The sequence below is a fragment of the Buteo buteo genome, chromosome 32, assembly GCF_964188355.1.
Source record: "Buteo buteo chromosome 32, bButBut1.hap1.1, whole genome shotgun sequence".
NCBI lineage: Eukaryota > Metazoa > Chordata > Aves > Accipitriformes > Accipitridae > Buteo > Buteo buteo.
In genome coordinates this window covers 1,231,415-1,253,751 of record NC_134202.1, presented here as the reverse complement: position 1 = coordinate 1,253,751, position 22,337 = coordinate 1,231,415, and the positions used below count along the sequence as shown (strand labels likewise).

General features: G+C 65.9%; 3 protein-coding genes across 7 annotated transcripts; 1 reads left to right on the top strand and 2 right to left on the bottom strand.

Moving 5' to 3' along the window:
- Positions 1 to 4,676: 4,676 nt before the first annotated feature.
- On the bottom strand, positions 4,677 to 8,523 carry LOC142026170 (uncharacterized). The gene is made up of 5 exons (XM_075019015.1): positions 8,342 to 8,523; positions 8,105 to 8,228; positions 7,470 to 7,643; positions 5,313 to 5,472; positions 4,677 to 5,245 (listed from the first exon to the last, which is right to left on the bottom strand). The coding sequence occupies exons 1-5, from the start codon at positions 8,521 to 8,523 to the stop codon at positions 4,824 to 4,826; spliced, it is 1,062 nt and encodes a 353-aa protein (XP_074875116.1). The 3' UTR covers positions 4,677 to 4,823.
- Positions 8,524 to 10,137: 1,614 nt separating this feature from the next.
- On the top strand, positions 10,138 to 14,186 carry LOC142026318 (class I histocompatibility antigen, F10 alpha chain-like). The gene is made up of 8 exons (XM_075019298.1): positions 10,138 to 10,294; positions 10,920 to 11,183; positions 12,379 to 12,654; positions 12,732 to 13,004; positions 13,090 to 13,191; positions 13,342 to 13,374; positions 13,674 to 13,706; positions 13,884 to 14,186. Exons 1-8 carry the CDS (start codon positions 10,207 to 10,209, stop codon positions 13,895 to 13,897), a joined length of 1,083 nt encoding a protein of 360 aa, XP_074875399.1. The 5' UTR covers positions 10,138 to 10,206; the 3' UTR covers positions 13,898 to 14,186.
- Positions 14,187 to 15,153: 967 nt separating this feature from the next.
- On the bottom strand, positions 15,154 to 22,148 carry TAP2 (transporter 2, ATP binding cassette subfamily B member). Of its 5 annotated transcripts, XM_075019294.1 has the most exons (15): positions 22,065 to 22,148; positions 21,856 to 21,906; positions 21,719 to 21,769; positions 21,204 to 21,254; positions 20,566 to 21,107; positions 20,364 to 20,472; positions 20,132 to 20,262; positions 19,845 to 20,050; positions 19,030 to 19,227; positions 18,816 to 18,944; positions 18,553 to 18,741; positions 18,284 to 18,457; positions 18,044 to 18,203; positions 17,831 to 17,967; positions 15,154 to 17,746 (listed from the first exon to the last, which is right to left on the bottom strand). In XM_075019294.1, the coding sequence occupies exons 5-15, from the start codon at positions 21,038 to 21,040 to the stop codon at positions 17,483 to 17,485; spliced, it is 2,172 nt and encodes a 723-aa protein (XP_074875395.1). In that variant the 5' UTR covers positions 21,041 to 21,107; positions 21,204 to 21,254; positions 21,719 to 21,769; positions 21,856 to 21,906; positions 22,065 to 22,148; the 3' UTR covers positions 15,154 to 17,482. The 5 variants fall into 5 exon arrangements, with proteins under 5 accessions (XP_074875395.1, XP_074875394.1, XP_074875393.1 ...); XM_075019293.1 differs by lacking the exon at positions 21,719 to 21,769; XM_075019292.1 differs by lacking the exons at positions 21,204 to 21,254; positions 21,719 to 21,769.
- Between the last annotated feature and the right edge of the window lie 189 nt (positions 22,149 to 22,337).

Here is a 22,337-nt window from a genome sequence, read left to right as displayed (position 1 = left end):
GTACCTCCCGTCCCCGATCCGTCCTTGCGGCTCACTGTGGGGTGGGGTTAGGGCCAGCGGGGGGGTGGGGGGGGCGGGGCGGGGCCGGGGGGGCGGAGCCACATCCCACGCACCTGCCCCACATCTCCCACCCCACAAGTTTCAGGGGACCCAAACGTCCGGGCCCCCCAAGTCCTGCCCCATAACCCTGCCCCATAGAGCACCCAGACATCTGGGCCCCCCAAATCCTGCCCCATACCCCCCCTGCCCCATAGAGGACCCAGACATCCGGGCCCCCCAAGTCCTGCCCCATACCCCCCCCCCATAGAGGACCCAGACATCCGGGCCCCCCAAGTCCTGCCCCATATCCCCCCCCATAGAGGACCCAGACATCTGGGCCCCCCAAGTCCTGCCCCACAACCCCCCCCATAGTCCGCCCCCCCCTCCCGTGCAGAAGCCGTGGGTCACAGAGGACGCAGGCGTCCGGGCGGGGCCCCCCTCCCCCCCATGTGTTTATGGGGTGGCGGTCGCCACGGTAACCAAACATCTGGGTGGGAGCAGCCAGATGTGGGGTCCAGCTGCCAAAGCAGGGGGGGGAGCAGCAGGACGCTCCCAGTAACACCAGTAACACAGCACAGCCTGCCCCACAGCTCCCAGTAAGACCAGTAACAACAGTCCCACCTGCCCCACAGCTCCCAGGAACCACGTTCCCACCTGCCCCACAGCTCCCAGTGCTCCCAGTAACCACATTCCCACCCACCCCACAGCTCCCAGTGCTCCCAGTAACCACATTCCCACCCACCCCACAGCTCCCAGTGCTCCCAGTAACCACGTTCCCACCTGCCCCACAGCTCCCCATCCCCTGCGCCACGGGGCCACACTGTGGGGCTATGGGGCCAAGCCATGGGGCTGAGCTGTGGGTCACGGGAGCCGTGGGTCAGTGGCGTCATGGGTCAGTGGGGCTGTGGGTCAGCGGGGCTGCACTGTGGGGCTGTGCTGTGGGTCAGTGGAGCCGTGGGTCAGTGGGGCTGTGGGTCAGTGGGGCTGCACTGTGGGGCTGTGCTGTGGGTCAGCAGGGCTGTGGGTCAGCGGGGCTGCACTGTGGGGCTGTGCTGTGGGTCAGTGGGGCTGTGGGTCAGCGGGGCTGCACTGTGGGGCTGAGCTGTGGGTCAGTGGGGCTGTGGGTCAGTGGAGCCGTGGGTCAGTGGGGCTGTGGGTCAGCGGGGCTGCACTGTGCGGCTGTGCTATGGGTCAGTGGGGCTGTGGGTCAGTGGGACCATGGGTCAGTGGGGCTGTGGGTCAGCGGGGCTGCACTGTGGGGCTGTGCTGTGGGTCAGTGGGGCTGTGGGTCAGCGGGGCTGCACTGTGGGGCTGAGCTGTGGGTCAGTGGGGCTGTGGGTCAGTGGAGCCGTGGGTCAGTGGGGCTGTGGGTCAGCAGGGCTGCACTGTGCGGCTGTGCTGTGGGTCAGTGGGGCTGTGGGTCACTGGGACCGTGGGTCAGTGGGGCTGTGGGTCAGCGGGGCTGCACTGTGGGGCTGAGCTGTGGGTCAGTGGGGCTGTGGGTCAGTGAGGCTGAGCCATGGGGCCGAGCCGTGGGTCAGTGGGATCGGGGGTCAGTGGGGCTGTGGGTCACCGGAGCCATGGGTCAATGGGGCCGTGGGGCCGAGCCGTGGGTCACTGGAACCGTGGGTCAGCGGGGCTGCAGGTCAGTGGGGCTGCTGCCGTGGGGCCGAGCCGTGGGGCTGCAGGACGAAGCCGTGGGGCCAAATCACGGGTGGGGCCGTGACTCAGCCTGGCCGGGTCCCCCCCCCCCCCCCCCCGCTGCTGTTGTTGTTGCTGCAGAACATGGGGGGGCGGGGGGGGGGGAACTCGGACACTGGGGTCCGCTATGGGTGGGGGTCAGGGGTCACCCAGACACCCCAGTCCCCCAGAAGGCAGTGGGGGAGGGGGGTTGGGGGGGGTGTGACTTGGGGGGGTCCAACCGTCTGGGTCCCCTAAGGACAGTGGGGGTGGGGGGGGGGAGGCGGGGGGGGGGCACGTGGGTTCGCCACGAGGTCTGGCAGGGTCAGGGAGGGGGTGGGGGCCCGGGCGTCGGGGTCCCTTGGGGTGGGGGGGGGGTAGAAGGGGGGGGGCAGAAGTGGGGGGGCCCCGGAGGCGTCGGGCTCTTTGGCGAGGGTTGGTGGTTTGGTCATCGCCCCCGGCTTGGGTGGGCCCGACACGTGTGGGGCCGGGGGGGGGGGACGTGTGGGGCTGGGGGGGGGACATGTGGGGCTGGAGGGGGGGGGGCGCACGTGAGGGGCTGGGGGGGATGTGTGGGGATGGGGGGCATTTGTGGGGCTGGAGGGGTTGGGGGGCACGTGTGGGGCTGGAGGGTATGTGTGGGGCTGGAGGGTACTTGTAGGGCGGAGGGGGGGGCACGGGCATGTGTGGGGCTGAGAGGGCCATAGGGCATGTGTGGGGCTGGGGGGGCACGAAGGAGGCTGGGGGGGTACATGTGGGGTTGGGGGGAGCTATGGGGCAGGTGTGGGGCTGAGGGGGGTCTCTGGGGTACATGTAGGGCTGGGGGAAAAGATGGGGAATGTGTGGGGCTGGGGGGGATCATGGGGGATGTGTGGGGCTGGGGGGAAACAGGAGAGGCTGCGGGGGCCTGTGGGGCATGTGTGGGACTGGGGGGGACGTGTGGGGCTGGGAGGGGGTCCAAGGGACATATGTGGGGCCGGGGGGGGTGTCACAGTGATCTATGGGGCTGGGAGGGTCCATGCAACAAGTGTGGGGCTGGGGGGGGGGGAGGATGGGGCAGATGTGGGACTGGGGGGTTGCTGTGGGACACATATGGGACCACAGGGCCCGAGTGGAGCTGGGAAAATATGTGTGGGGCTGGGAAAATGTGTGGGGCTGGGAAAATGTGTGGGGCACAGGCTGCAGCGGGGGGGGAGCCCGCCCTGGCCCAGCCCCACGCCGGCTCCTGCCAAGGAATTTTCTCGGCCTCCATCAACAACATGAGGTCACCCGGGGGGGGGGGGAGAACAAGGGGGACCCAGGCGTCCGGGGGGGGGGGGGGGAGGGGGCAGATGATGCAGACACGGGGGGGGGGGGGGAGGGGGGGTGTGTGTCACAGGACCCCACCCCACGGAGCGCTCCTCCGCCCCAATCCCATGGGATGCTCAGGATGTGTGTCATCCGTGGTCCCCCCAGCCCCCCCCAGGTGGCCGATGTCCCCCCCCCCGGGTCCCCCCCAGCCCCAAAGCTCTGTCCCCACTCCACGGGCTCCACTCTGCTGTCCCCATCCCGAGCGACCCCACCCCCCCCATCCCCACGGTCCCCACCCTGGGGGGGAGGGATGTGGGTCCCATAGACCCCCCCCAGGTGGCCGATGTCCCCCCCCCCCAGCCCCAAAGCTCTGTCCCCACTCCACGGGCTCCACTCTGCTGTCCCCATCCCAGCCAACCCCGTCCCCCCCCCCCGTCCCCACTGTCCCCATTGTCCCCATCTCACCACCCTGTCCCCACTTGCGCGCCATGTCCGTGGACCCCCACCCCCCCGGTCCCCATCCCCCCACCCCGTCCTGTCCCCACTGTCCCCATCCCATGGCCCCACTGTCACTGGGTGCCTGGCACCTCATGGGCACATGGGAACCCCAACCCCCAGCCCTGCCCCCCCGCACCCCTCCCTCATCGCAGCCCCCCCCCATCCCGCTGTCCCCATCCCTGCTCTTGGTGTCCCTGTCCCATCTCTAAGTGTCCCCATCCTGGCTCCCACTGTCCCCAGTGTTCCCATCCTGGCTCCCACTGTCCCCACCCCTTGGTGTCCCCACCCCTTGGTGTCCCCATCCCCTGGTGTCCCATCCCCCGGTGTCCCCATCCCTTGGTGTCCCCATCCCCTGGTGTCCCCACCCCTTGGTGTCCCCATCCCCTGATGTCCCCATCCCTTGGTATCCCCATCCCTTGGTGTCCCCATCCCCTGGTGTCCCCACCCCTTGGTGTCCCCATCCCCTGATGTCCCCATCCCTTGGTATCCCCATCCCTTGGTGTCCCCACCCCTTGGTGTCCCCATCCCCTGATGTCCCCATCCCTTGGTATCCCCATCCCTTGGTGTCCCCACCCCTTGGTGTCCCCATCCCTTGGTGTCCCCATCCCCTGGTGTCCCCATCCCCTGGTGTCCCCACCCCTTGGTGTCCCCGTCCCTTGGTGTCCCCATCCCCTGGTGTCCCCATCCCCTGGTGTCCCCACCCCTTGGTGTCCCCATCCCCTGATGTCCCCATCCCTTGGTGTCCCCATCCCCTGGTGTCCCCATCCCCTGGTGTCCCCATCCCTTGGTGTCCCCATCCCCTGGTGTCCCCATCCCTCGGTGTCCCCACCCCTTGGTGTCCCCATCCCCTGGTGTCCCCATCCCTCGGTGTCCCCATCCCCTTGGTGTCCCCATCCCCTGGTGTCCCCATCCCTTGGTGTCCCCATCCCCCGGTGTCCCCATCCCCTGGTGTCCCCATCCCCTTGGTGTCCCCATCCCTTGGTGTCCCCATCCCCTGGTGTCCCCATCCCCTGGTGTCCCCACCCCTTGGTGTCCCCATCCCTTGGTGTCCCCATCCCCTGGTGTCCCCATCCCCTGGTGTCCCCGTCCCTTGGTGTCCCCACCCCTTGGTGTCCCCGTCCCCAGCTCCTGCTGTCCGTCCCCCTCCTTCCCCGTGTCCCCATCCCCCGCTGTCCCCCCTTGTCCCCCGCCCTGCAGCAGGCACCAGGAGCGGCTGCCGGGGCGCAGGAGCTCCTCGGGGGACTCCAGCTCGCGCAGTCGTCCCCCCTCCAGCACGGCCACCCGCTGCGCCCGCACGGCCAGGGCCACCTGCCCCGTCACCAGCAGCACCGCGCGCCCGGCCCTCGCGGCTCCGAAGATCTCCTGCTCCACCTGCGGCGGGGGGCATCGTCAGCGGGGACCCCCCGGTGTGGGGACCCGGGGGACGCGGGGAGCGGGGGCACCCCAGGACTGGCGGCCGAGGGACCCCACGTGCCAGGGACCCGGGGGACCCCGGGACCAGGGACCCAGGGGCCGACGGAAAGAGGGGACCCAGGGGGACTCGCGGCCACCGGGGTGCTGCCGGACAGGGGGGCTGAGGGGACACGGCTGTCACCTCCTACCTGCAGCTGGCTCTCGCCGTCCAGGGCGCGGGTGGGCTCATCGAGGACGAGGACGACGGGGTCCCGCACCAGGGCACGAGCGATGGCCACCGCCTGCCGCTGTCCCCCGGAGAGCTGCCCCCCCAGCTCGCCCACCTCTGCGCGAGACGGGGCTCAGGATGGGGACGCGGGGACGGCGACGGAGGAGGGGGACGCAGCTCCTACCTGTGTCGTAGCCCAGGGGCAGGCGGGTGATGAAGGCGTGGGCACCCGCCCGGCGGGCTGCCACCGTCACCTGCGCCCGGCTCCGGGTCCCCGGTCCGTAGGCGATGTTGGCGTGGAGCGAGCGGGAGAAGAGCACCGGCTCCTGGGGGACGACGGCCACCTGCGGCGGAGGGGGCGGCTGGGGACGCGGTGGGGACGTGGTGGGGATGTGACAAGGATGTGTGCGGTGGATTGACCCTGGCAGGACACCACATGCCCCCCAAAGTCACCCTGTCACTGCCACCCCCAGCTGGAAGCGGGAGCGAAGATATAACGAAGGGCTTGTGGCTCGAGATGAGGACAGGGAGATGACACAGCATTTACCATCACGGGCAAAAGAGACTCGACCTGGGGAAATAAATGTAGTTTATTGCCAACCAAATCAGAGTCGGGTAATGAGAAGTAAAACCAAATCTTAAGAACACCTTCCCCCCACCCCTCCCTTCTACCTGGGCCCAGCTTCACTCTCGAATTCTCTCCCTCCTGCTCCCCAGCAGCGCAGGGGGACGGAGAATGGGGGTCTGGGTCTGCTCATCCCACCTTGGCTCTGCCGCTCCTTCTGCCTCAGGGCCAGGACTCCTCGCTCTTCCCTTGCTCCAGCGTGGGGTCCCTCCCACGGGAGACAGTCCTCCACAAAACTTCTCCAACGTGGGTCCCTTCCACGGGCTGCAGTCCTTCAGGCACAGCCTGCTCCAGTGTGGGTCCCCCGTGGGGTCACACGTCCTGCCAGGATCCTGCTCCACAGCGCGGGCTTCCCACGGGCTCACAGCCTCCTTCGGGCACCCACCCGCTCCGGCGTGGGGTCCTCCCCGGGCTGCAGGTGGAGATCTGCCCCACCGTGGACCTTTGTGGGCTGCAGGGGGACAGCCTGCCTTCACCACGGTCTTCCTCACGGGCTGCAGGGGAATCTCTGCTCCGGCGCCTGGAGCACCTCGTCCCCCTCCCTCTTCGCTGACCTGGGGGTCTGCGGGGCTCTTGGTCTTACAGGTTCCCATTCTTGCCTCTCCGGTTGCCGTTGTACGTTATTTTTTTTCCCTTCCTTAAATCTGTTCTCCCAGAGGCGCTACCACTGTCACCGCTGGGCTCGGTTTGGCTGGTGGCGGGTCTCACCTGGAGCCGGCTGGCGTTGGCTCTCTCGGACACGGGGGAAGGTTCTGGCACCTTCTCACAGAAGCCTCCCCCGTAACCCCCCCCCCGCTACCAAAACCTTGCCACGTAAACCCAGAACATTGTGGCAGAGGGGACACAGCAGGGACGTGGCACGGAAAGCTGGGGAGGGATGTGGCAGGGACACGACAGGGATGTGGGAGGGCACATGGCAAGGACGTGGTGGGGACGGCTGGGGACACGGCGGGGACGTGGCAGGGACGTGGAGGGGTCAGGCGAGGACGCGGGAGGGACACAGTGGGGACATGGCAGGGACATTGTGGGGATGGCCGGGGACACTGCTGGGGACACGGCAGGGACGGCTGGGGATGTGGCGGGGACAGCTGGGGACACAGCAGAGATGCGTTGGGGACATGGTGGGAATGGCTGGGGACACGGCGAGGGACGCGGTGGGAGAAGTGGTTGGGAGATGGTGGGGACGTGGCGTGGACGCAGGAAGGATGTCTGGTGACACGGGGTGGTGGCGGGGCCACGGTGGGGACAGCTGGTGACATGGGGTGGGGACCCACTGGGGACGGCTGGTGACATGGTGTGGCAGTGGGGACCCACTGGGGACGGCTGGTGACATGGGGGGTGGCAGTGGGCCACCCATTGGGGACGGCTGGTGACATGGGGGGTGGCAGTGGGCCACCCATTGGGGACGGCTGGTGACATGGTGTGGCAGTGGGGCACCTATTGGGGACGGCTGGTGACATGGTGTGGCAGTGGGGACCCACTGGGGACGGCTGGTGACATGGGGGGTGGCAGTGGGGCACCCATTGGGGACAGCTGGTGACATGGGGTGGGGACCCACTGGGGACGGCTGGTGACACGGTGTGGCAGTGGGGACCCACTGGGGACGGCTGGTGGGACGGGGGGGTGGTTGGGCAGGACCCATCGGCGATAGCTGGGGACACAGGGGGTGGCGGCGGCACCCGCCGGGGACATCGTGCCGCAGGGCGGCGGTGGCACCTGGCAGCGCTGGTAGGGGTGCTGGCGGGCAGGGAGGGGGCGACCGTCCAGCAGCACCCGCCCGGCCCCCGGCGGGCGCAGGCACAGGACCAGGGACACCAGGGTGCTCTTCCCTGCCCCCGGGGGGGCCACCACCGCCAGCACCTCCCCGGGCCGCAGCTCCAGGGACACGCCCTGGGGGAACGGACAGAGGTGACGCCCCCGTGCCCCCTCCCACAGTGTCCCCGGCCCCCCCACGCCCTCCCCACCATGTCCCCTGCCATGTCCCCACACTCTCTCCGCCACATCCCCACGCCCTCCCCACTGCGTCCCCCTGCCATGTCCCCACCACGTCCTTCTGTCCCTCCACCACGTCCCCACGCCCTCCCCGCCGGGTCCACCCGACACGTCCCCACCATGTCCCCATGCCCCCCCACCATGTCCCCGTATGATAATGAGAAGTAAAACCCAATCTCAGACCACCTTCCCCCCACCCCTCCCTCTTTCCTGGGCTCAACTCCATCCCGAATTCTCCACCTCCTGCCCCCCGGCAGGGCAGGGGGATGAGGAATGGGGGTTGGGGTCAGTTCATCCCACCCTGGCCCTGCCGCTCCTTCCTCCTCGCGCTCTTCCTCTGCTCCAGCGTGGGGTCTCACCCACGGGAGACAATCTGCAACAAACTTCTCCAACGTGAGTCCTTCAGGGCGAATCCGCCTGCTCCGGCGTGGGGTCCTCCCCGGGCTGCAGGTGGAGATCTGCCCCACCGTGGGCCTCCGTGGGCTGCAGGGGGACAGCCTGCCTCACCGTGGTCTTCCTCACGGGCTGCAGGGTGGATATCACTGAGTACTGGTGACAAGAAGACATCTTCACCAGCCTCCAGGCACCTCCCCGACCTGCTCGTCACAGCAGTACGGCGTTCCCAGCTGATGCCTGGGACGCTGAGATCTCCGGTAAGGACAAGGGCGACCGATCCAGGGATTTCTGCTGACTGTCTGTGGAATAACTCATCGGCGCTGGCATCCTGGCTGGGCGACGGGTAGCGGACACCCACTGCGCCATCTCCTTTTTCTTCCATCCTCTAGCCCTCACCCAGAGGCTCTCGACCACGTCATCCCAAACCGCAATGGCTGTGCGGTCAAAGCTCTCCTTTCCATACGGCGCGACTCTTCCACCTCGCCTGCCCTGCCCACCCCTCCTGAAGGGCTGAGCGCCCTCCATCCCAGCAGTCCGGGGGTGTCTCCTGCTCTGGGACCATGCACAGGGGCCCTGAGAAGAAGGTCTTCTGCTCCGAGGTCACCCATGAGGGCCCTGAAGAAGGAGGACTCCAGCTCTGAGGTCACTCATAAGGGCCCTGAGAAGAAGCTCTGCAGCTCCGGCGTCATCCATAAGGGCCTTGAGAAGAGGATCTCCACCTCCGAGGTCACCCATGAGGGCCCTGAAGAAGAAGAACTCCAGCTCCGAGGTCACCCATGAGGGCCCTGAAGAAGAAGCTCTGCAGCTCCGAGGTCGCCCTTAAAGGCCCTGAAAGAAGGTCTCCAGCTCCGAGGTCACCCATGAGGGCCCTGAAGAAAAAGGATTCCAGCTCCGAGGTCACCCATAAGGGCCCTGAGAAGGTCTCCAGCTCCGAGGTCTCACAGACGGGTGCTGAGAAGAATGTACCGGACCCCCCCCCGCCCCAGGCTGGGGGACACCAGCCCTTGGGGACAGCGGGCAGGAGGGACAGCAGGAGCGGGACGACCCGTATGGGGTGACGTGCGGAAAACAGACTCCGCAATCGGTGAGATTGTAAAGTAGGTATGTTCATTCAGCGCTGGGCAGCACGGCGGGTAGTCCCACCAAAACCGTTGCGCGCCTGATTTGGCGGTTCACTTGAAATTTATACAGTCAAGCGTTACATATACACAGAGTTTCGCAATACGCCTACACATTGGCATCACCTATCCCCGCTTCATATTAAAATTAGCTCCAGGAAGTCCTTTCCACCGTCTCCTCTCAACTGCGCTTGCGCAGCGCCTCTTTATGGGGGTCGTCTGGTGGGCGTGAAGACGAAGGCTGTATGTCTTCTTCGCGGTGAGCTCTTAACCTGCTGTCCCTGCGCAGACTCAGGTGCCCCGTGGCCTTTCTCCAAACCCCGAGGTCGGTCTTGGCTGGTTCTTGGAGTCGCTGCTGGTCCTTGTCAGGGACTATCTCCTGTCCCAGCCAGCCTCAACGACGCAAACGCTCAACATCGCTTCTCATCCCCATGTCTTCCTCTATCGAAACGTCTTTAACTTCGTTATAAGCTAGATAATTATTGAACGATTCCGATCCACATTCACGTATCTGCTGTATCTGCTAAGGTTTCTTTGGTTCCCCGTCTCAGGGGAACACTGGTGTGAGGGACAGCGGGAACGGGGACACTGGGGGACGCTGGGCGACGCTGGGGGACGCTGGGGGACACTGGGGGGCACTGGGGGACCCCGGGTGGGGGTGGGGAGGGTCCCGGGGGTGGGCTCCGAGGGTCCCGGGGGTGGGTGGGTGCCGGGGGTCCCGCGGGTCCCCAGTCCCTTCCCCCCTTCGCCCTTCACCCTTCGTCCGGCGCTTTCGCTTTCGCTTCCAACCCGCGGGAGCGCGATCTGCCCGGCACCCGGTGACGTCCGCGGCGGCTCCAGGCTGCCATTGGCGGACGGGAGGGAGCGGAGCCAATGGCGGGGAGGGGGCGGGGCTTGAGCCGTCGCGGCGTTTCACAGTCCGAGCGGGGCCGGAGCGGAGCGGAGCGATGGGGCCGAGACCGGGACCGGGACCGGGGCTGGGGCTGGGGCTGGGGCTGGGGCTGCTGCTGGGGGTCCTCGTCGGGGCGGCGAGCGGTGAGTGGGGCGGGGAGGCGGGAGGACCCCCCACCCCCCCGGGCACCCCCTGGACCCCCGTTCCTGGGCACGGGGACCCCCCCGGACCGCCCTTCTCTTGGCACGGCGGACCCTGCCGAGCACCGGGACCCCTTCGCCCCCCCCTTTCCCACCACCCCGGTCCCAGAGACCCCCTGGGAACGCTCCCCCACACCTCCGCTTCGCCCTTCCCGGACCCCCATTTCCCAGAACCGGGACACCTCCCCCACCCTGCCTCGGACCCCCTTCCTGCTCCCCCGGACCCTCCCCCAGATCTGCTTTCTTGGACACCGGGACCTCCCTGGCCCCCCCTTCCCGGCCACCCCGGGTCCCCCACCCCTTGGACCCCCTTGGACCCCCCTTTCCTTGATAGCAGGACCCCGCTGGGCTCCCCTTCCCAGGAGCCAGGACCCCCCTCCCGCACATAACTCTCTCCCCCAACATCCCCCCACCAGTCTCTTCCCTCTGAAGCTGTCGTCCCCCCCCCCCCCGATCTATTCCCCTGGAACCCCCACCCAGCCTCAGTGCCCACCCCTGGGACCCCTCACCCCTGCCTCCCCCCAGCCCCACTGCCCCCCACCTCTAACCACTCCCTGTGTCCCCACAGGATTCCACTCCCTGCGCTACTTCCACATTGCAGTGTCAGAGCCCAGCCCGGGGGTCCCCCAGTTTATGGAAGTGGGGTACGTGGACGGGAACCTCATTGTACACTACGACAGCGAGACGGGGAGGATGGTGCCCCGGGCAGACTGGATGGCGGACAACCTGGACCAGCAGTACTGGGACGGACAGACCCAGATAGAACAGAGCAATCAGCAGATTAACCGCATCAACCTGGACACAGTGCGGGACCGCTACAACCAGAGCGGGAGTGAGTGTGGGGCTCTGGGGGGCTGAAACTCAGTAGCACAGCAGAGTTCCTCCCCGCTTCTCCAAGGTCCTGCCCTGCCCCACGCTGCTGCCCCGTGTTGTGCCGGCCCTTCCCTGCCTGGTGTCACTGTCAGAGGGCTCCCAGCCGCCCTGTCCCCCAGCCCGAGGGGGTCCCGGCTGCCCTGTCCCAGCCCCACAGTGCTTGGGATCCCCTGTCCTGGATCCAGGGGGGGCTTCTGGCCACCCCAGCCCAGCGCATCGCCCCACCACACACACACAGTGCCCAGGACCCCAGCCCAGGAGCGGCCGCCACGTCCCAGCCCCTCACCATCCCCACGGCAGTCGAGACCCCCAGAACCAGAGGGGCTCCCACCCCCAGTGTCCCAGGCCCTTGCCCACCCCATGGTGCTGAGGCCCCCATCCCAGAGCCAGAGGGGCTTCCCCCACCCCATCCCATCTCCTTATCATCCCCGGCCCCAGCATTTGGGACCCGGCCCAGCCCCGTGCTGTCCCGGGGTGCCGTGGGGCTGGGTGCCAGCCCAGCCACGTCCTGGGTGCAGGGGGTCTGCGTCATGGCTTTACGTGACACTGTCCTGGGTTCAGCTGGGATAGAGTTAAATTTTACAGGAACCTGGGAGGTGGGGGCATGGCCGGGGCAGCTGACCTGAACTAGCCAAGGAGCTATTCCATACCATGGGACATCACGCTCAGTATATAAATGGGGAGTGGTCCAGGGGGAGTCCTCTTGAGTTTCGGTGGGGGAAAATGGCGGAGTGTCGAGTTCTGGGTGGGGAACAGTTGCACTGTGCATCACTCTTTTGTATATTCTTTCATTAGTACCGTTGTTGTTGTAACTTTTTTTTTGTGTTGTCCCACCTTTATCTCAACCCTCGAGGTTCTGGGTTTTTTTTGTTTCGGGTTTTTTTTTCCCTTTTCTCTCCTCTGTCTCCTCCCTATCGCACCTGAGGGGGGCGGGAGGAGTGAGCGAGCGGCCGCGTGGTCCTTTGTTACCGGCTGACAGTCACCCCGAGTGCTGTGGGCCCCGGGCAGGATGGTGGGCAGCTCTCGTGCTGGTACCCAGTGCCCCCAAGGGTCATGCAGGGTTGGGGCGGGGGGCACTGCCGGGGGGTCCGTGCCCCACTGAAGGCCCAGGGCTGCAGCAGCCCCTCAGCCCCATTTCCCTGGTCGTGTTTCAGGGGCTCAAACGAGGCAGCGCATGTACGGCTGTGACATCCTGGAGGACGGCAGCACCAGGGGGTATTGGCAGATCGCTTATGATGGGAGGGATTTCATCGCCTTCGACTTGGACACGATGACATTCACCGCGGCAGACGCGGCGGCACAAATCACCAAGAGGAAGTGGGAGGAGGACGGGAGTGTCGCTGAGCAGCAGAAGCACTACCTGAAGAACACCTGCATCGAGTGGCTGAGGAAATACGTGAGCTACGGGCAGGCCGTGCTGGAGAGGAAAGGTGAGGGCGAGACGGGGACCCTGGGGACGGGCTGCTGTGGGTGCGTGTGCCGGCTCTCACCGCCACCCCCTCCCCAGAGCCCCCCGTGGTCCGAGTGTCAGGGAAGGAGGCCCGCGGGATCCTGACCTTGTACTGCCGCGCTTACGGCTTCTACCCGCGGCCCATCGGCGTCAGCTGGCTGAAGGACGGCGAGGTCAGGGACCAGGAGACCGAGCGGGGTGGCATCGCGCCCAACAGCGATGGCACCTACTACACCTGGGCCTCCATCGAGGCCCTTCCAGAGGAGAAGGACAAGTACCGGTGCCGCGTGGAGCACGCCAGCCTGCCCGAGCCCGGCCTCTTCGCGTGGGGTGAGCCCGGAGACCTTGGGCACGTGGAGCGGTGGTGGGCTGGGGTGGTTCCCCTTCCCCTCCTCACGGTCCTGCTCTCCCCCAGAGACGGAGTCCAACCTGTTCACCATCATCCTGGCCGTGGCTGTTGCCATCCTGCTTGTGATCACCATCATCGCCGGATTCGCCTTCTGGAAGTACAAATCAGGTAAAGTGATGGGGCCAGCGAGGCAGAGGGGTGCGGGAGGAAGGCAGGGGCTGGGGGGCCGGGAGGGGCTGCGGGCCTGAGCTGCTGTGCTCTGGGGAGCCTCTGAGCTTGGTGGCCACAGTGGATGCTGATGCCTCTTTCTCTCTGCAGGGGGGAAGAAGAAGGGTTATAACCCACCATCAGGTGAGTAGCGGCGGCAGGTCTGGCTCCAGCCGCTGCCCAGTGCTGGGGCCGTCTTGTGGCTCAGGTTTCTGGCCGCTGCCAGCATTTCCTGATCCCATGTCCTCCCCGTGCTGCCCCTCTTTAAATCCCCATAGCGGGGACACACGGGAGAGATCGTGTCTCCTCTCTGGTGCTCACGGCTCCATCCTGCTCTCCCAGTGGCTGCAGCGTGGCCGCGGCTCCCGGGCCGGCTCCTGGCACGTGCACCGTGCCCGTAGCGAGCACGGGGCTGGCAGCTCACGGCTGTTTCTCCCTCACAGGCACGGACGGCGGGGCTGACAGCTCAGCCAAAGGTATGGCGTGGGACCGGGGGGGATGGACGGGGCACCCCAGCTCTTTGTGCTCCCCCGTGGGACCCACAGCCAGAGGAACACCAGCTGTGGGAGGGGGACACCAAGACCCCCAGAGCAGTGCGTTGGGGACAGGGAAGTGGCCCTGGGTGACACTGTCTCTTCCTCTCGTCCCTTCAGGGCTCACCGCCTAACTGCTCCACGAGGGGCCAGCATGTGGTTGGATTCGGCCCCCTGCTCTATCGCCGGCTGGACGCAGAGAGGTGCTGGAGGAGGCTGAGAGCTGCCTGCAGAGAGAGCTTGTCACGCTGCGCTTGCCCACCCCTGGCTGTGGTGTTGGCTCTTCTGGGTGGGTGAACATCCTATTTTCTGATACTTGGAGAGCTGCAGTTATTACCAATGATGTTGTTTAATTTTGAGGTTGCAACTGATTTCTTCCACGTGTGTACATTTCTTGGCGTGCACAATAAATGCTGGTCCCCATCCTGTGTCAGGCTGTGTCTCCTCACGCGGTGCCTGGGCTGCGCTCGCATCCTCGGGTCGAGGGCTGCGCTGGTTTTGGCTAGGATAGAGTTGATTTTCTTCATCACAGTCCAACGCGGTGCGGTGTTCAGGATTTGTGACCAGAACAGTGTTGGTAACACAGCGATGGATGTGAACAGTGTTGGCACAGCATCGAGGCCTTCTCTGTTTCTCACTCGGCTCCCCCGGTGCATAGATGGGGGATGCGCAAGCTGCTGAGAGGGGACACAACCAGGCAGATGACCCAAACTAACGAGACATTGCAGGCCGTATCCTGTTGTACTCAATGACAAAAAAGGAAAAGAGGGTGTTGAGGGGGACTGCCCAGCTTTTCCTCAGGAACTAGCTGGGTATTGGCATCCAAGTGGTGGAGGTGGCGAGGTCTGAGGCCACGCTGACAGGCACTGAGAAGAGGATCTCTTGGTGTGAGGCCACACAGACGAGCACTGATAAGAAGGTCCCTTGCTCCAAGGCCACACAGGTGGGAACTGATAACAAGGTCTCTTGGGCTGAGGCCACACAGATGGGCACAGATAAGAAGGGCTCTTGGTCCGAGGTCACACAGATGGGCACTGATAAGAAGGGCTCTTGCTCCAAGGCCACAGACCCTGACGTTGAGAAGAAGGTCTCTTGCTCCGAGACCATGCAGTCGGGCACTGAGAAGGTCTGATATGAGGCCGTGCAGATGGGCGCCGAGCGAAACGTCTCCCGGTTTGAGGCCATGCAAACGGTCACTGCGACTAAACCAGGGGCTCCACTCTGAACTGTAATAGTTGCTCTTGCAGTCAAGGGGTCCCAGTGAAGTCCACACAGTGGATTCTTCCCCTGAGAGGGGGCAGAGGCAGAACGACCTGGTCCCTATCCCTGACCGGGCTGCGAGATACAGGGAACGGTTGTGTCTGTCAGCCAGGTGATGACATTCGCTCCCTGGTTGCTCCGATGCTGGGATGGTGGGGCTGACAGGCTGGAACTAGAAGGTAGGGAAGCCCAGCAGCTGGGATCCATTGCTAGGGACTGTGGGCTTGATGGATGGGAAGAGGGGCAGCCACCCGTCACGTCTGGAGGTGGCTCTTACTGAGTGTGAAAGCAAAGTCTCCACTCAAGGAAGATCCTGTAACCCAGCGAGGTCAGTGGTCTACCAGAGAGGAACATACCCGGTACCTGAGGGTGTTTGCAGTGGTCCGCAGTGACCTGCGCAAGAATTGCTCCCCCAAAGATCGGGATGACTTCCAGTGCACAAGGTCTGCATGGCGGATGCTTGTACGGAGCGCATCGATGTGCACCAGCAACCCAGCCGTGGTGGACTGGGTAGACTTGGAGGCTCCAACTGCCCATGGACTGGTCTGCCAGCTGCAGCAATTCAAGGAGGACCTCTGTTCCCCCTCGCCACCATGGGTTTTTGTCTCAGCTGTGGACAAACTGTTCCCCAAGGTCCGGCCACTCGAAGAGAAGGTGGAGAATCTCCCTCCTTGCACCTAGAGGCCAGCATCTCGGCTACCAGGAGCCTGCTCCACGCAACGGGGCCGTGGGCGCACACCATGTGCCACCCGGGAGGGTTCTGTCTGCGTGATCGTGGGGAGGACACGAGGAAGGGGGACCCCATGGGCAAGAATTGTGGGGGAAAAACAGTGGCAAAAAAGGGACCATCCAGGAAGATGGCTGCTCCGGTGGCTGTCGAGCAATTCCCGAGGTACAGTAGATGGGCTGAGGACACCTCTCCTCCTTCTGATCCTGATCCAGTGGACGTACATCCATGTGGGGTCGACCGTCACACCCAGTACCATGGAAGGACCATGCTGGACCACCGTAGGATCGTGCCTGTGACTAGTTCTGGCAACGGAGCCTGGACGAGAGAGACGTGGGCTCCTCTTGGGGCGAAAAGGGTTTTGGTTTGGGGTTGCAGGAGTCAGGTGACGAATGCTCTGATCAGGACGAGGGGTCCTGTCCCCAGCTGGGCAGGGGAAAGGGACAAAGAGATTCGATGGCCTGGCACATCAGCCCCCTGACTTGGAAGGAAGATACTTCAAGGGAGTGAAGATACTTCAGGGATCCACAGAGGCACCGGTGGGCCACTGTAGATACAGAGATGTATCCCAGGTGGCCAAGGCAGCCAAGAGCATCCTGGCTTGTGTCAGAAATGGCGTGGCCAGCAGGACTAGGGAAGTGCTCGTCCCCCTGTACTCGGCACTGGTGAGGCCGCACCTCGAGTCCTGTGTGCGGTTTTGGGCCCCTCACTACAAGAAAGACATGAGGTGCTGGGTGCTGAGTCCACCACTTCCCTGGGCAGCCTGTTCCAGTGCCTGACAACCCTTTCAGTGAAGACGTTTCTCCTAAAATCCATTCTAAACCTTCCCTGGTGCAACTTGAGGCCATTTCCTCTTGTCCCATCTCACCTTGAACGCTCCCAAAGACGGGGTGTCCACGACTCCTCTGGGCAACCTGGTCCAGCACCTCACCACCCTCATCATGAAACATTTCTTTTGTCCAAACGTGTCTTGTGTCTCTTCCAGTTTCAGACCACGGTGCTTGTCCTGTCACTACAGGCCTTGGTGAGAAGTCTCTCTCCACCTTTCATCTTTCGAGGGGCGCTGCAGAAGTCAAAGCCACCCAGCTGGCCCTCGAGCTTGCTGCCTGAGAAACGTGGCCCGTTCTCTGTCTCCCTACTGACTGGTAGAGGGTGGCCAATGGCCTGTGGGGTGGCTGCAGCGATGGTCGCAGAGGTAAACCCCTCTGGGCTGCTGCGTTACGGCGGCAGGACCTTGCTGCCTGGGTAGAGCCCCATCACGTCGATGTCCGAGAGCCACGTCCCTGGAGAACATCAACGCAAGGACCGAGTAGACCAGGCGGCAAAAAATGGGAGTGGTTCAGGTAGACCTGGACTGGGAACATCATCGTGAGCTGTTCACAGCTTGGGGGGTGCGTGGGACGTTGAGACAACTTATGGGTGGGCTTGTGATGGAGGGTTGGCCCTGACCCGAGCACTGCAGCCATCGCTCGGGTCCTTCATCGCCATGAACAATGCGCCGGCCTCAAGCGAGTGAAGCCTCTGTGGTCTAACGGGCAGTTGGCTGCGCTGTCACGAGGGGGAGGCCGGCAGATTAATTATCTCACACCGAGGCCAGCGCCACGCGCTTCCCATAGTGACAGTGACAACCGGAGGGTGAGCGCATGGCTTCGGTACCCAAGACTCCACAGCCGGGCCAGGCGGCTCCCCCATCCCTTCACTCCAGCCAGCTCCTCTCTGGAGCAAATCTGCTTTATTTCGTACAAATTTCTGTCCTTCCAGCAGCAGTCCCCTCCTCCTGCCCTGCCGCTGGGGTCTCTGGCCTCCCCGCGCCGGGTCCACGCTGCAGCAGGCGGCTGTAATGCCCACAGCGGCTCCGCAGTTCGGCGGGGGTCCCCATCTCGACCGCGGCACCCCCTTCCAGCACCACGACGCGGTCGGCCGCCTCCAGCATCCGTCGGCAGTGGGTGATGAGCAGCACCGTCCGGGCCCACCCGCTCCGCACCCACTGCTGCGGCTGCGGAGGATGCCGGCGCCCATCAGCACCCGTGGTGGAGCCGGGACCCCCCCCACCACCACCCCGGCACCTCCTGCCACTCACCGCCACCTCGCCCTCCCCATCCAAGGCGCCGGTGGCTTCGTCGAGGATGAGGACGGTGGGTCGCCGCACCAGGGCCCGGGCGATGGCGATGCGCTGCTTCTCCCCCACCGAGAGCTGCCCCCCTTTATCCCCCACGTCTGCAAGACAAAACGCCAGCAGGTGAGCGGGACACGGGTGCCTGGGGGTCCCCCCGCCAGCTCCCCGAGCACTCACCGGTGTCGAAACCCCGGTCCAGCGCCAAGATGAACCCCAGGGCACCGGCGGCGGCAGCGGCCGCCCTCACATCCTCCTCCCCGCAGCTCTCCAGCCCGAAGGTGATGTTCTCCCGGATGGTGCCAGAGAAAAGCACAGGATCCTGCCCCACCAACACCACCTGCCCCCAGACGCAGGCTGAGACCAGGCACAGCTCAGCGCAGTTTTGCTGCCTGCCCGCCCGCCTGCTGCTGCCCTCACCTGGCGGTGGAGGTACCGGTACTCGTAGTCCCGTAGCAGCACCCCATCCAGCAGCACATCCCCGGTCCCAGGCTCATAAAATCGCTCTAGCAGCCCCGCGCAGGTGCTTTTCCCGCTGCCATTGTGTCCCGCCAACGCCGTCACCTCGCCGGGGTGCAGCTTGAAGGAGACATCCTGGGGGCAAAGGTGGGGGAAATGCACTGGCAGCGGCGGGTCCTCAGCGACACCCCCATCCCCTCCTCGGGGAGCCCTAAGACCCCCGATTCTACCTGCAGGACGAGGCGCTCGGGGCGTGCAGGGTAGGCGAAGGAGACGTGCTGGAAGGCGACGTGGCCCTGCAGCGTGGTGGGCGCCCACGTGCCCCCAGTGTCCCCGGTGGGCTCCCGGTCCAGGTACTCCAGGATCTTGCGACTGGCTGCCGCTTTGCTCAGCAAGTTACCGTGGCCGAACACCAGCGCCTGCACGGGGCAGAGGCGCTGGCACTGGGGACGAGGACAGATGGGCACGGGGCGGGGGGGTTCCGTGGTCTCACCTGCACGTGGCGGCTGACTTTAGCCTGGTAGAGGAGGAAGGTGACGAGGCTGCCGGTGGTGATGGTCCCCTCACGGAGCTGCCGGCACCCGTGGCAGAGCACCAGCACCTGCATGGCCAGCTGTAGCGCCTGCAGGGATGGGGGTCAGTGGGTGGGGTGGGGGTGGGCGAACAGGGGTGCCCAAATGCCAGGCTCCCTCCTGCGCCCGCCTCACCCGCCAGATGAGGGTGAAGAGCGCCCGCTCCACGTCAATCCGGTCCTTCAGCCCCAGCATCTCGGCCACTGCCCGGCTGTGGCGGCGCTCCTCCTCCTCCTCCCCGGCGAACGTCCGCACCGTCTCGATGGAGGAGACGGCCTCCTGCACCGCCGCCGCCGTGTTGGCCGTGGCATCCAGCATGGCTCGCTGCAGCGCCTGGGCAGGGGCAACCAGATTCAGCACCCATAGGGTGGCGACGGGACATCCCCGCCGGCCTGGTCCTGTCCATCCCTTCCCTCCCAGCCCCGAACCTCTGTCCCCCCCACCCCAGGGTCCCCCCCCCGCTGTCCCCATCCCTGCCAACCCCATCTTGTCCCAGTTGATCCCCCCCCTGCCATCCCCACCAGCAAGTCCCCATCCCACCATCCCATCCCCGCCGTCCCAACCTGCGTCTCCATCCCACCCCATCATCCTCATCCTGTCCCCACTGTCCCCATTCCAGTCCCCCCATCCTGCCGTACCCATCCTGCCATCCCATCCTGCCTCCCTGTCCTCATCCCACCATCTTGTCCCCACCACTCCCATTATCCCATCCCCACCATCCCATCCTGTCACCACCATTCCCATTCCCATCATCCCATTTCTCCGCTCCCCACCCCCTCCTCACCGTCCCCATCCCATCTCCTCGTCCTCATCCCACCGTCCCATCCTGTCCCGTCCCCACCCCATCACCTCCATCCCGTCCCCATCTCAGCCTGGTGCTGCCATCCCATCCCATCCATCCCCCTGGTCTCCATCTTGTCCCCTCCATCCCATCCCGTCCCCACCGTCACCTGGTACCGGGCATCGTAGACCTTGCGCGCTGTGATGACGAGGGGCACCTCCAGCAGCGCCAGCAGCGCCAGGCGGGGTGACAGCCCCACCATGAAGCCAACCAACCCCAATGCCGTCCCCAAGCTCCGCAACGCCACGTTGGTGCTCTTCGGCACCTCAGTGCACAGCAAGGGCACGTCGTTGGCCAACCGGGTGGACAGCTCGGCTGTGGGGACGGTGAGGGGTCAGTGGTGGGGCTGAGGGCCCTGGGGGTGGGGGGGGGGATGATGGAGACCCCCCCCTCTACCTGCTGGTGTCCCCTGGAAGAAGGCCAGCTCCTGGCGCAGCAGGCGGGAGAAGAGCTGGTAGCGGGTGCCCAGTTTGAGCCGGGCTTGCGCCCAGATGAAGAGACCCCCACGGCAGCCGGCAAAGAGCGAGCTGGGAGCGGGGTGGGGGGGGAGCGGATGGGACACAAAGACCCCCGTCAGCCCGGCTGCAGGGGACAGACGGACAGACAAGGGGGACACAGGGATCCCCACCTGCCCAAATCGGCGGCGAGGACCAGGCCGATGGTGAAGACGGTGGGTCCGTCCCCATGCCGGATGGCGTCCAGGGCTTTGCCGGTGCAGTACGGCTCCGCGGTCTCCCCTGGACGGGCACCGGTAGGGGCGGGTGTTGAGCGCCGGGGGGGGTGGCGGCACCGCCGGGATCCCCCTCCACCCCACGTCCGCCATCACTCACCCAGCACAGCCAACAGCAGGAAGAAAAAGGCAGCGCCAAGGACGGGCCACTCGGCCAAGGCCAGCACCAGCAACTGCCGCACGGGCACCGGCGACTCGGCACCGATACCCCCGCCGGGCGACGGCACGGCCCAAACCAGCAGCGCCGCAGCGGTCGCGCCGTGGGTCAAGGCCAACCAAACTGGCGCGGCCGTGGCCAGCAGCACCGGGGCGGCACTGTACGGCACCAAGAGGCTCCGGAGGGTGAGGAAGGCGGCGGGGCTGAGGCTGAGCACGACGGCGGCTCCTCGGGGACCCCCCGGCGCCAGCAGCCGCCCAGCCACGCTAAGCGCCGGCAGCCGCAGCCCGGCTTCCAGCCACGTGGCTGCCAGACCCAAACGGGCCAGCGCCGGGGCCAGCTGGGCCAGGGCTGCCAGCACCACCAGGTCAGCCAGGAGCAGGAGGCAGGCCAGGCGGATGGCGGGGAGCAGAGCCATGGCTGGGGGTGCTCACCAGCCAACACCAGTGCTCCCAGTGCAGCTCCCTCGGATGGTGCTCAGCACCCTAGGGAAGTCACCGGTCAACACCAGTGCTCCCAGACCAGACCCCCAGCCCCACCCTGGATCCCCAAGACCCTGCCCAGCGTCCTAGGGTGCTCACCGGTCAACACCAGTGCTCCCAGTGCAGCTCCCTCGGATGGTGCTCAGCACCCTAGGGAAGTCACCGGTCAACACCAGTGCTCCCAGACCAGACCCCCCAGCCCCACCCTGGATCCCCAAGACCCTGACCAGCACCCTGGGGTGCTCACCAGTCAAGACCAGTGCTCCCAGTCCAGCCCCCCCGGAACCACCCTGGATCCCCAAGACCCTGACCAGCACCCTGGGGTGCTCACCAGTCAAGACCAGTGCTCCCAGTCCAGCCCCCTCAGCTCCCCCGGACCCCACCCTGCACCCTGGGGCTCACCCAGTGCTCCCAGTCAAGCCCCCCCAGCCCCACCCTGGATCCCCAAGACCCTGACCAGCGCCCTGAGGTGCTCACCAGCCAACACCAGTGCTCCCAGTCCAGCCCCCCTGGACCCCACCCAGCACCCTGGGGCTCACCCAGTGCTCCCAGTCCAGCCCCCCCAGCCCCACCCTGGATCCCCAAGACCCTGACCAGTGTCCTAGGGTGCTCACCAGTCAAGACCAGTGCTCCCAGTCCAGCCCCCCCGGACCCCACCCGGCACCCTGGGGCTCACCCAGTGCTCCCAGTCCAGCCCCCCCAGAACCACCCTGGATCCCCAAGACCCTGCCCAGCGCCCTGAGGTGCTTACCAGTCAAGACCAGTGCTCCCAGTGCAGCTCCCTCGGATGGTGCTCAGCACCCTAGGGAAGTCACCAGTCAACACCAGTGCTCCCAGACCAGACCCCCAGCCCCACCCTGGATCCCCAAGACCCTGCCCAGCACCCTGGGGTGCTCACCAGCCAACACCAGTGCTCCCAGTGCAGCCCCCCCGGACCCCACCCGGCACCCTGGGGCTCACCCAGTGCTCCCAGTGCAGCCCCCCAGTAGCTCCCAGCCCCCCACCGCCGTCCTGCCTTTAGGTTTCACTTTCGTGGCCCCGCCCCCTCCCGCCCTCTTCCCCGCCCCCGACCACGCCCCCTGCCGCCCCACCCCTCGTCAAACTGTTTCAGCTCGATCAGCCCGGCAACTGATGACGCCACGGGCTCGGCCAATCAGCGCCGCCCGCCTGGTTTTTGCCCCTCCCCGCCCGCTCCCCATCCCCCGGGGACCCCCACGGGCAGGGACACGGGGA